Genomic DNA, 13,495 nt, shown 5'->3' with positions numbered 1-13,495 from the left:
CTTTATGACTTGCAGGGTCTGATAGTACCCAGCTCATGATGGGTAATTCAGGTCGCATAGTAACTTGGTGTCCTATTGTCAAACGTTCAGTTTCCATTAAGGCCCAATAGCAGGCCAAGAGCTGTTTTTCAAAGGGAGAATAGTTGTCTGCAGATGATGGTAGAGCTTTGCTCCAAAATCCCAAAGGTCTTTTCTGTGATTCACCTACAGGGGCCTGCCAGAGGCTCCAAACAGCATCTCTATCAGCCACAGACACCTCAAGTACCATCGGGTCTGCTGGGTCAAATGGTCCAAGTGGTAGAGCAGCCTACAAAGCAGCCTAGACCTCTTTAAGGGCCTTCTCCTGTTCCAGGCCCCACACAAAGCTAGCAGCTTTCTGAGTCACTTGGTAAATAGGCCTAAGTAACACACCCAAGTGAGGGATGTGTTGTCTCCAGAATCCAAATAGACCCACTAAATGTTGTGCTTCTTTCTTGGTTGTAGGAGGGGCCAGGTGCAATAACTTATCTTTCACCTTAGAAGGAATATCTCTGCATGCCCCACACCACTGGACTCCTAAGAATTTCACTGAGGTAGATGGTCCTTGAATTTTGGTTGGATTTATTTCCCATCCTCTGATATACATATGTGTTACCAATGAGTTCAAAGTGGTTGCTACTTCCCGCTCACTTGGTCCAATCAGCATAATGTCATCAATATAGTGCACCAATGTGATATTTTGTGGAATATCCAAACGATCAAGATCCCTTCTAACTAAATTATGACACAGGGCAGGAGAGTTAATATATCCTTGAGGCAAAACTGTGAAGGTATACTGTTGGCCTTGCCAACTGAAAGCAAATTGCTTCTGGTGGTCCTTATGGACAGGTACTGAGAAGAAGGCATTTGCCAGATCAATAGCCGCATACCAGGTGCCAGGAGATGTGTTAATTTGCTCAAGTAACGAAACTACATCTGGTACAGCAGCTGCAATTGGAGTTACTACCTGATTTAGTTTTCGATAATCAACTGTCATTCTCCACGATCCATCTGTTTTCTGCACTGGCCAGATAGGAGAGTTAACTGGAGATGTGGTGGGAACCACCACCCCTGCATCTTTCAAGTCCTTGATAGTGGCAGTAATTTCTGCAATGCCTCCAGGAATGTGATACTGTTTTTGATTCACTATTTTCTTTGGCAGAGGCAACTCTAAAGGCTTCCATTTGGCCTTTCCAACCATAATAGCCCTCACTCTACAGTTCAGGGAACCAATATGAGAATTCTGCCAATTTCTGAGTATATCTATCCCAATTATACATTCTGGAACTGGGGAAATCACCACAGGATGTGTCCAGGGACCTACTGGACCTACTGTGAGTCGGACATCAGTCAAAACTCCATTAATCACCTGCCCTCCATAAGCCCTGGAGGGCCACAATGTTTCTTGGGATCTCCTGGGATCAGTGTCAACTCAGAACTAGTATCCAGCAGACCCCGAAAAGTCTGATTATTTTCTTTTCCCCAGTGTACAGTTACGCTTGTAAAAGGCTGTAGGTCCCTCTGGGGAAGAACTGGAGAAAGGGTAACAGCAAAACCTTTGGGTGTCTTTTCAGGATCCTTCCACAGCGGAACCTGGCCACCCCTTCATTCAAGGGGTTCCAGATCTGCAAACTGGCTCAAGTCTGGAAATTGATTCACTGGCCAAGATTGCTGTTTACCACGAACTAATGTAGCCTTTCTTTCGTTTGTTTGAGAATTTTTCTGCTTATACAGGTCAAACAAATATGCAGTAGGCTTCCTATGTATTTCATTCCTGGAAACACCATGATTGATTAGCCAGTACCAAAGGTCCAAACGAGTAATGCCATTATAAATTTCACCTCTCCTGTGCTGACCATTACTGGGTCTGTTATTATAAACATTCTTTTGCCTACGCTGTCCATTATAATAAACAGGATCACCTTGTCTCTGGCGATTCAGTGCTGCCACCTGGCCCTTGTTACCTCAGAATCCAACTAAACCCAGTGAATTAATTCATCTAATTGAGCAGAAGCATCTCCAATGCTAAGATCTGGCACAAGGAAAAGGGAAAGAACAAAACCCTTCAAATGTGCTGGTGCCCCTCTCACCAATTTGCGACTTATAGAGCTGGTGAAGGGCATATCTTCTAGACCTTCCCATTGTGGACAATTAGGATTTACACAATATATCCACTCTAGCATTGCAATTTCCCTAAGTCTTAAAATCCCTTCATCAACACTAAGCCACGGAATATCAGGCATCTCCAAGTCATTTCCAGTAAGCCATCTTTTGATAAACACCTCAGCCAACCATTCAAACAAACTTTTGACACCTTTTTTAACTATACGAGCTTCCGTATTAAACCTAGAATCTCCACTCAGAGGGCCCATGTCAATAAACTCAGCCTGCTCTAGTTTTATGTTCCTTCCACCCTTATCCCACACCTTTAAAAATCCATTCCCATACATATTCACCAGGTTTCTGCTTGAATGAATTAGCAAACTCATTAAGCTCCTTAGTAGTGTAGCGAATTTCCTCATGGACTACACTTTCTACCTCCCCTCTAGGAGCCTGTTTTGCTTTGAGTCTTGTTACAGGTCTAGAAGAAACTATTGGTGGGCCTTGAGAAACATCAGTATTGAAAGTCATTGCTGGTTTATCAGACTGTGCAAAATTAATTTGCTCATGTGGGGAAGGCATTATTTCAAGGGATGGGGCTGAGGGTACTACTTCCTCAGGTGGGGCAAACCCTTGAGAATCTGAAGATTCAAAATCCTCAGCTTCAACATGGTCTTCCCACACATCCCCGTCCCATGTTATAGGATCCCATTCTTTGCCAATTAGTGCCCTTACTTTAACTGTCGACACACTCTGAGACTGAGACTTAAATTTTTGCTGTAGTTCAGCCAACCTTACAATGAGGGTTTCAGTTTGATTTTCTGCAACTTGAGCTCTATTGCTGCAAGAGAGAAGATTCTCTTCAAGGACACACTTAGCAACTTTTAGATTGTTTACTTGTGTCTGGAGCCTTTCGATTTTATCACACAACTCCTTCCTTTCATTCGTCATTTTTTTCCCCAGATACTAAGAGCAGCCAGTCAATAAAATCATTTTCTGATTTTTTTCCCCATCTTGTAGAAAGCTTTGTGCACCTAATTCATTAAGAAAATCAAGGGCATTAGCTTCTTTAAGTTTGAAATATAATTTCAACCATGGGTCTTCAAAATTCTCTGAACTCCCAGGAGGGAGAGAATCTGGAGAGGTTTCAGTATTTGAAAGCCCTGGTGGATCAACAAGCCAATTCTAGTATTTTAAAGGATTCATCCTTGTACTTCTGTTACTCTAGAACCACTCCTGGTACCAACTTCTGTATTAGTCAGGGTTCGTCAATTAATGACAAGGCCGACATGCCGGAGGCATCTGGAGTTTGGTTTCACTTTTACGGGACAGTGAACGGAAGTTTTCTAAAAAATCTTCAGTAAGAGCTAAGAGGCAGGCGCCTTCTCCACCCACTTGTGCCTGTTTAAAGAGATCTCTGACAATTCCCCAATAGCTAAAAAAGGACTCAGGGACATCTTCTCCTTGTTTTATTAAACTATTGATTTCTTTGCCTACTTTATTCCAGGTTAAAGGGTGTATTTCAGGACTACTCAGTATCAGCCACAGATATTTTTCATCCACAAAACAATAAAAAAATTATTAAATCCTTTTTCTTAACTCTTATCCCTCTCTCCTAAAGAGACCCCTTCATCTCTTGAATAAAAACTGTTTCTTTGGACAGAACATTCCCCATGGTAAATGGGACAACAACTGAATGCCCAGGCTTACCTCTCAATGTCCGCGACACTTGATTGAAGTGGCATGGAACTGTCTCACTGAGAGGTACCTCTTGAATCCGTTGTCCGGAGGGTGGTCGTACCTCGTGCCCCACGTCTGGCGCCACTTGACCCGTCCAGCAGGTCCAGTTATTCGAGGGTCTCGAGGGGACCTTCTCCTAAGAACCAAATGGGGGAATAGAAAGACGGACACCAAGTACAGGAACAACACACACAGAAGCAGTCTGAGTAGCATCAAGGTGTCACAGTATTCAGCAAGGTTCAAGGCTTAAATGCACAAGCAAAAGGGGAAGTACAAGTACTTCTCAGCAGGAGGGGTGGGGCAGTGGAAATGCACAAGCAAAAGGGGAAGTACAAGTACTTCTCAGCAGGAGAAGTGGGGCAGCGGAAATTTTTCTTGTGGCAACTACACGGGGAAGCAGGAACTTGGTGGTATCAGGGTACATCTTGTGGTCAGGACATCTGGCGCTGACTTAGGGCTGGAACATTCTGTGGTTGTTCTTGGAACAGTGCGCCGGTGGCCCGCTTTTGACCCCCTTTTCTTCTCGGGGGGAGAGGCCCAATTCAGAGACAATAGAGTTGTCTTAGGAGCTCCCAACACAAAGACATAGACAGACATAGAGAGAATAATAAAAAGAATAACAGGCAATGAATTTGGGAGGGAGTAGAAAGAGGGGGTACATTGGACAAGTTGGAAGGGTAGGGGGAGAATGATGGAATTATATAATATTCCAAAAGTTAAAAAAATAATAAAAAAAATCTAAAACTAGCATCTTGGGGGACACATGACTCCAGATACATAAGTAGCAGAGGATGGCCTTGCCTGACATCAGTGGGAGGGGAGGTCCTTGGTCCTGGGAAGGCTTGATGCCCCAACATAGGGGGATGCTGGAGTGGTGGGGCGGGAGTGGGGAGGTGGATGGGTGTGGGAGTACCCTCATAGAGGCAAAGGAGAGAGGGGACAGGGTGGATGGAATGGGGGAGTTGTGGAGGAGTAACCCTAGAGGGGCAGAGGTCATTTGAGATATAAACAAATGGAATAACTAATAAAAAAAAACCATAATAAGAAAAAAAGAATTGTCCTTCTGTGTGCTTTATTGGTTTGGTAATTGCATTATGTTTGGTACAGTTGTGGTACTATCAGGAGGTATGACCTTGTTGAAGGAGTTATGTCCCTGTGGAGGCGAGGTTTTGAGGAAATATATGTATATGTGTATATATACATATATATACATATACATATATATATGTATATATTTTTTGTTTCAAGCTCTGCCCAATGTGAGCCACAGCAGTCTCCTTCCTGTCTTTGAATTGGGAAGCAGAGGCAAGTGGGTATCTGATCTAGGCCAGCCTGGTGTATAGAAGGAGTTCCAGGGCATCCAGGGATACACAGAAAAACCTTATCTGAGAAAGAAAGAATCGACTTACCTGTCTCACTCCTCCTTCAGAGAAGATCCACATTCAGCAGGTCTTTGTGCTGACTGGAGGCATCCAGGTGCTGGTTGAGCTGCAGGACCTCCTCTTGCAGGGGGTACAGGCAGTGCAGATGGACCTGGCCTTCCTCCTTCTGAATCTGCTCCTGCTCTGCCTGCTTCACTCCCTGCTGCTCTGCCTCTCCTAGCTATAGATTGAGAATCTGGGCTCTCACCCCATGCTCAGTTTTCAGCTTTTCCTGATGACACAGGGCTTCTCTGGTACTCTTCTCTGTCACTTCCTCTAAGCCCTGGAACTCCTTATGCAGCTTCAGCTGCTTCACCTCCTAACACCTCTTTTGCTGCACCTAGACCCTTCTGCCATCACCATACACACACATGTTAGTGTCCCTCTGGACCTGAGGTAATCTGACGTGTGCTCACAGATTGAAAGACCATTCAGCAAACTGTAAAAGGCCAACCTTCTGATCAGCAATGGAAAGTGCTTCAGCCAGTTTGTCAAGATTTTCACTTATATGACCCATGTGAAGTCTTTCATCAGAAGCCAGCCATATATGCAGTGGAATTGTATAACCCTTCAAGTTCTTCCCTGCTACGCACACTCCATTGAAGCCTGCTTGACAGGCCCAGAGGCCTGGAAGCTCTCACCAGGCAAAGAGTTTCAGAGAAACTCAACCTCCTGGAACCTTGACATTCTCATAACCCATATACTCATGCCCTATCCCTGTGTTAGTCTGGTGTATGGATCCACGTGCTCTCTTTTAGTATTATTTTATTATAAGTGCCTTTAAAGATTGAATTCTGAAATAGCTAAACCTTCTGCCACTGTTCCAACATCCTAGAAAATCCTTAAAGCCGAAAACTTAGAATCAGTAGGAATTCAGTGAGAAGGTTATCTATTCAGTAACATTCAAATTTACTTCAAGTAGAGACAGTGAAACTAATTAGGCATTACAAAGAACAGAGCCAAAATAGCTCAGGGCTGGTCTGAAGAGTGTTTACTTGAGACAATAGCCAGTATTACCCAGACAAGGGAATTCACAATGGCCTAGCGAATAGGAGGGTTTACCATAAAAGAGTTAGGGAATCCCCCTGAGACAGGTTTCTTCAGTAGGCCCAAAGAAACAACATAAATCAGGCATTTACTAAGAACCCCTGGTGGTGGGCTTAACAATAGACTAGCATTACACCTGGATCCCTTCTTAGTGGCAGCAGCCTGGTCCCCATCTTCTTTTGATGTATACATTCCTTATGTTTTGTGTCACTATAACTTGGCGGATGTATCTCTCCTGGTTTCTTGTTATTCTGTATAAAAATTTTTGATACTCGACTTGACAATTACATTCAGATTCTACACAACCTCTCCTGTTGATCTGTCTGTCATTTATTTCGCTGACTCCTTGTCCACCTACAACCAGAGACCCATTCTAAGCAGGCAGGAACCAAAAAGGGTCTGCAGCACTTCCCCTTGGATATACATGGTAGAATCTTCCAAGCCTGCTGTGTTTTTACATGGGATGACCACCAAGAACAGCAGCAGCAGTGGAGGACAGGCAGCTGGAGTCTAGAAAACTAGGTGTATGCTACATAGGGCAGAGCTGGAGAGGTGACCCAAGCCCTTGGAGGACCCTAGAAGATCCTGAGTGGATTGAAGTCATTGGATGGTTGGAGACTGATTTTGTTTTGATTGTGACTGTGCCTTGGTATGTTTCCCTCGTGAAGAAGGCATTTTAGTGGAGCCCACAGTTAAGAGACTCTGAATTTTAAAAGGTATTGGACATTTTAAAGGGATTGAACTTTTTTTTTAACAGCAGCTAAGTTTTTATTCATGTGAACTGTTAAAAATGACCATCTATACCAGTGTCAAATGAAGATGGGATAGGAGGGCAGGGTACAGTTGGGCAAGGAGGAGGAAGAATTCTGCTCTACTGGTAATAAAGCTCCAGGTTCATCCCATCATGGATTTCATAGTCTCCCAGAGACACGTGGTCCTTATAAATCATGTACCACTTTTTAAGAATGATCTTATTCCAGCAGGAGCCAGTTTGAAATGCTATCAGTTTCTTCAAGTCACTGATGGTATCATCTGTGTTGCAATTCACTTGGACTTTATTTCCTAGACGGTCATTGCAAACCACCTCAATCATTGTGGCTGGAGCTCCAATGTCCTCAAACTTATGGATGGAACAACTTGCAGCACCAATGCTGAACCCCAATTGAACTTTTAATATGTAAAGACTGTGGGACTTTTAAACCCTCTTATAGTGCAGCCACTGGGAAGAATCACCGTCCTCCTCTTTAGGGTAGATTCATTTGCTAGGGCAGTTCAAGAACCGAAAGGCAAAGCAAAATGAGACAAAACCAAACAAATAAACGTCAAACTAATACTTTCTTTGTTTGTTTACAGTTTTAAATAAAAGAAGGCTCATTTCATCTTTATGTGTATGAGTGCTTTGTCTGGATGTATGTCTGTGTACCACATGCATGCCCGGTGCCTTCAGAGACTGGAAGAGGGTGTCACATTCCTAAATTGTAGTCACCAATGGTTGGGAGCTGCCATGCTGGTGCTGGGAAACAAACAAGTTTCTCTGTAAGAACAGCCAATGATATGAACCACTGAGCTATTTCTCCAGGCCATAATTGCCTGTTTTATAAAGGACATTTAAAAACATATAAATGAAAGCTAACTGAATGCATTGTATACAACAAGCCTGGCCATTTTGAGTCCACACTTTTCCCAATTGCTACAATAAGCACACAATACACATAACACCCTGGTGTTTTTCTTGTGTGCATCCATTTCAAGTTCAATCTTTCCCTGTATAGTCCTACTAATCTATATCATAGTGCCTGAAGAAGACTCGAATATTTGCTACCTCTAACACATAGTTAGGTTACAACCTACCAAGAGTAATGTGATGGAAGTTAGTGAAATCCCACATACAATCAAAAACAAGAGGGACTTGCTTTCTTGCAGAGAAGGAAGGAGGCAGGTAAGCAGGCAGGGAAGGCACCTAATGAAAACCCCCAGCTTCTGAGCAGCCAAGTCACCAAGGAAGCCCAGAAGAGGTTCTAGCCATGGTAGTGGCCAGGTTACCTCTGATCCCGAGCTTAAACTATCCCGGCAGAAAAATGGAAACTATTTGTACTTCCAGACCATTCCATGACCAGGACCCTAATCAACAACCTACCTGGTTAGTACCATCTTCTTTGAAGGATGACTAACAAACATAAGAAAGCTGATTATTTCTTTTTGAGATAGGGCTTTTCTGTACTCAAGACTGCCCTGGAACTTTCTACAGACTAGGATTTCCTAGATCAGATATCTGCTTGCCTCTCCCTCCGAAGTTGAAGGCAGCAAGATGAGACTACTGTGTCTTACCCTGGGCAGAGCTTGAGTATATATACATTTCCCCAAAGCCCCGCCTCCACAGTGATGCATCTGTAACTCAATAAGACCACACCTTTGGATAGTACCACACACTGCTCCAAGAATAATTCATTCACCACACCAAACAAACAAAAGGACACTTTTTACTGCTTTCTGGTTCTACGTTAATGAGAGACAAAACAATCTACTAAGGACAAAGTTGAAATAATGAATGTGGGAAATCAAATAGGCATAGACCAAAACTTGGGATGTAGGATTGAAAGAAAGGAATGGGGCTGTTTAGAAGAGCACTGACTGCTCTCCCAAAAGTCCTGCAGGGCAGAGCCAGAGCAATTGGAGGTCCTGATTTCATATTCCCAGCAACCACATGATGGTTCACAACCATCAGTACAACTACAGTGTACTCATATACATAAAATAAATAAATTGATCTTTAAAAAAAGGGATGGATATGTGTTCTTCAGTCAAGTCTTATTTTCCATACATGCATATCATATGGGATGCTTGTACCATGATGATCCCTCACTGTCCTATGGTTATAAAGAGAACAGCAATTTTACTACAGCACAGTTAAGAGAATAGCTCTATAAAACTGATTGGGTGTCACAGTGGGTAAAGGCTCTTGCTGCCATGCTTGACTGCCTGAGTACAGTCTCAGATAGATGGAGAAATCAGAATCTCTCATGTTGTTTTCTGACCTTCACACAGGTGTTGTGGTTGTTTTACACACACACAAATATTACCCATACACTCATGTACTATATGTAAAAAAACTCAGTTTACAATTTTATTATATATATAAAGGTGTTTCGTCTGCAAGCACATCTGTAACAACATGCATTAGTGGTGCACAAGGAGGTGAGAAGAGGGCATTGGACTCACTGGGTACTAGAGTAGCAGATATTTCTGAGACACCATGTGAGTGCCATAGCCTAAGCCTTGGAAGTGTGGCCTGAACTCTAGAGCCAGCACATCTTTTTAAGTCTGCTGGATGAGATCAGTAGTAGTAATAATAGTGTAATACACCAAAGGGGCAAGTTCCAGCTCCAGCAAACAGCAGAACATTGGCACCTTCGGAAACATGTCTCTGGCTTTATTGTCAAGAGTAGATGGAGACTACAGGGACAATTGATGGTTAACTGGAGCTTAGAAATTAGCAGTCTTTAAGAAAAGACCAACATTACTGCAGTAAAATTGTAGTGCCAGGGATATGTTAGTTGTCCCCTAAACACAGATGTGATCTAACTCACAGCAGGGTCATAGCTCTACTAGAGCTAGCTTCCCCAGCTCCAAAATACACCACTGTCACAGTGGAAGGTTTTTGTGGGGGAATTCCAGTCGAGCTGAGGTCTGAACCCCGATGGTCATAATTCACCTACATGACACAGTAGGCATTCCCTCATGCTCCTGGAACTCTGGCCCCTGCCTAAGGTACCACCTCCCACAGCCCCACCATGAGAAGCATGGTCAGTAGTCACATAAGCAATGGCCCAAGCTTCTGACCTTCAGGCTAAACTCCTCCCCAGTTACCTAGCAACAGTGAAGACCATAAAAAGGGGTGCTCAGCCGGCAACTCTCTCTCTTATCCCTTTGTCCTCTCACCTCTCTCTTCTCTTACTTCTCTCTCCTCTTCCCCTTCTCTTTGTCTTCTTCTTTCCTCTCTTCTCTCCTTCTCTCTCTCTCTCTCTCTCTCTCTCTCTCTCTCTCTCTCTCTCTCTCTCTCTCTCTCTCTCTCTCTCTCTCTCTCCCCTCCTTTCTACCTTCTCTCTTTCCCCTTCATTTCTATAATAAAGCTCTAAAACCATAGAGTCTCTGTTCTGCTCCTTCAAGTTCCGCTGCGCACTCTGCTCAGTGTTGGGAACTTCTTCCCTCTCTCCCACAACCCTGATGGCTTTAGCAAAGTAGCTTGGGGATGGGGTGTCCCCAGGCAGGGCTGACCCTTGACCACCCCCTGAAGAGTGGGATAGAGGAATGCCGACCCAGGGATGAGTGGATAGGGTAGATAGCAGCCCTCCCATGCCTGACTGACCAGAGAACAGGGAAACTCTGGCAGGGCGTGGGCATCATTTTCCTTCCATTCTTCCCCAGCGCCCCCGGGTCCTCCTTCCCCTTTTTTAAAATTTTGTTCCCAACAGGTTTTTATGGTGGTAGAGACCTGAATGTCTAACAGGGCCAGACTTTATAGAAAGCAGCAGGCTGGGATAACAAATGCAAACATCTAATTGGAAAGCCAGGGTGGTCTTTAAAATAATTGGCTGGTGCTGCCAGAAATATCATAAACTTCATTTCTGCTCCCCTCTGCTTAGATGATTTTTAGGCAGGGGGTGGGTTTGAAATCTGGGGGAGCAGATTTGTTGGGGGATTAACCTGGAGATGGAGGTCTTGTTGGGGGTGTAACCTGGAGATGCTGGTCTTGTTGAGGGTGTAACCTAGATACACTGTTCTTGTGGGGGGTTTGCCTAGAAACTGGAGCTAGGTGTCAATACCCATAAGCACAAAGTGTTAACTTGTCACTTAAGATAGATAACGTCTTAGGTTTTCAAAGAAATATAATACTTCAAAACATAAAATACATCAGTTTGCATTAACAAGCCACACGCATGCCAAATGAAGTTTTACTTAACAGCTGAAGGTCAAGATGCCAATTGTGTTGAGCAATCTTGTGTTGAGAACTTAAAAGGTAGCATGCTTAGGTCAGGTTAGATGTCATCAATGTCTTCATCATCATCTCCAATATCATCATTGGAATATAGCATGCTTAGATTAGATGTCATCAATATCTTCATCATCATCTACAATGTCATCAAACACGATTTCATCATCATCCCCAGGACCAAATGTGTCCGCTTCATTGATTTTGGCATGTTCTGGAAGTTCTCCATAGGCCTTCAGACTTCTTGCTTCATCTGGATTGTACTTTAAGATTACATCAGCTTTGTTATCTTGATAGTCTCGTAGACCAATCAATATAATGTCTGAGGTATTTATCCAAACCTTTTTTCTCAACTTTCCTCTTATGTGGCACAGCCTCCTTACACCATCAAAACACATTGCTTCCAACCGTCCACATCCCAGCATTTTGGTCACCTGAGCATACTCTTGCCCATGTTCTTTAAACACCAACTCTCTTTTCTCAGATTCATTTTCATTTTTACCTCTGCGCCTGTTTTTGCCTCCTTTGCCTTTATTCTTTGGCATGATGGAAAAGGCAACAACAGGAGTTGGGAGAGGGAATCCTGGCAGACAGTGGCTGTGACTCAGTTCCAAGAGCTACTACACTCTTAGGATGGGTGCCAGGAAGTATCTAACAGTGGTAGATCTGAAGGCAAGTCATAAAAGTATAAAAGATCCACAAACCACAAAATGTTCCAGAGTCCTGTTTTCTGATAGTTACAAAATAGTACTTCAGCTTCTGGCCTGGTACTCAGGAAGGTGTAGTCTCCCCAGTAGTGACAAAATGCAGCAGGACTCCTTTACCTTTGCAGTTCCTGAATTGACCTTTTAAAAAAAATCAAATAAGTTTTTGTTGGAAATCTATTTGGGAAATAATTTTTTATCAATATTTCTGCACACAACATTGAATTGCATAGCTTTTTTTAATTAGATATTTTCTCTATTTACATTTCAAATGTTATCCCCTTTCCTAGTTTCCCATCCAAAACCCTCCTATTCTCTACACTCCTGCTGCTCCCTAAGCCACCCACTCTTGCTTACTGCCCAATGCATTCCCCTATACTGGAGCATAGAACCTTCACAGGACCAAGGGCCTCTCCTCCAATTGATGACTGACTAGGCTATCCTCTACTACATATGCAGCTAGAGCCACGAGTCCTTCCATGTGTTTTCTTTAATTTTTAGTTTAGTCTCAGGGAGCTCTGGGGTTACTGGTTAGTTCATATTGCTGTTCCTCCTAGGTGGATGAATTGAATAGTTTAATGAAAAATTGTACCTATCACTCTGAGGAATGTGGTTCTATATTTAAAAAGCAGTCTAAGACTTCATAGAACACTTAATAGATTCAGATACCATTTTAATACATTTTTGACTAGTTTAGAGTAGCCAAGATTACCAGTTCGTAGGTGTTCAGACCTTTAATATATCACAAGAACACACAAAATATGTACCCATGCATTTAAATGGACATGATTGGAGCATAATAAAAACAATTTCAGGACTGGAAAGATTGCTCAGTGCTTGAGCTCTGACTATTCTTTCAGAGGTCATGCATTCAATTCCCAAGAACCAAACAGTGTTTCACAAACATGTGTAATGGATACTGAAGCCCTCTTTTGGTTCTTGTGTCTAAGACAGGTACAGTATGGTCATAGATATAAATTACTCTTAAAAATTTTTTTTTCAATTCACAGAAGAATGAAAAATTTAAGAAAGTCACAGGTTGTGTTACTTAGATCCACTTTGCGACACTAAATAACACATGAAAGCAGTTGACATAGGCACATATGACAACCACATGAAGTCCTGGTACATCCAGTGAAAACAGAAAAGCAAAGGCCAACCAGAAAGTTTATCTCCATCTCCTTAAGATGTGAGAAAGGCTTAGTAACAAACCAACCAGCCAGAATAGTACAAAACAAATTAACAACAAAAACAACATCCCCAGAAACACTATCAAGTTCATTTTGTGGTGGCCATCTCCTTCTGGGTATGGGGCTTTCCCTTTTTTTTGTTTTGTTTTGTTTTTTCAAGACAGGGTTTCTCTGTATAGCCCTGACTGTCCTGGAACTCACTTTGTAGACCTGGCTGGCCTCGAACTCAGAAATCTGCCTGCCTCTGCCTCCCAAGTGCTGGGATTAAAGGCATGCGCCACCACA

General features: G+C 43.0%; 1 protein-coding gene and 1 pseudogene across 1 annotated transcript; both read right to left on the bottom strand.

The window, feature by feature from the left end:
* Window positions 1–7,182: 7,182 nt before the first annotated feature.
* LOC147001302 (ubiquitin-like protein 5 pseudogene) lies at window positions 7,183–7,419 on the bottom strand (annotated as a pseudogene).
* Window positions 7,420–11,426: 4,007 nt separating this feature from the next.
* Window positions 11,427–11,888, bottom strand: LOC147001301 (eukaryotic translation initiation factor 1A-like). The gene has a single exon (XM_085830578.1). The coding sequence runs from the start codon at window positions 11,859–11,861 to the stop codon at window positions 11,427–11,429; it is 435 nt and encodes a 144-aa protein (XP_085686704.1). The 5' UTR covers window positions 11,862–11,888.
* Window positions 11,889–13,495: the final 1,607 nt, after the last annotated feature.

Source organism: Mus caroli, unplaced genomic scaffold, assembly GCF_978045245.1.
Source record: "Mus caroli unplaced genomic scaffold, Mus_caroli_1 scaffold_14, whole genome shotgun sequence".
NCBI classification, from domain to species: domain Eukaryota; kingdom Metazoa; phylum Chordata; class Mammalia; order Rodentia; family Muridae; genus Mus; species Mus caroli.
This window is presented reverse-complemented; position numbering and strand designations above follow the sequence as displayed.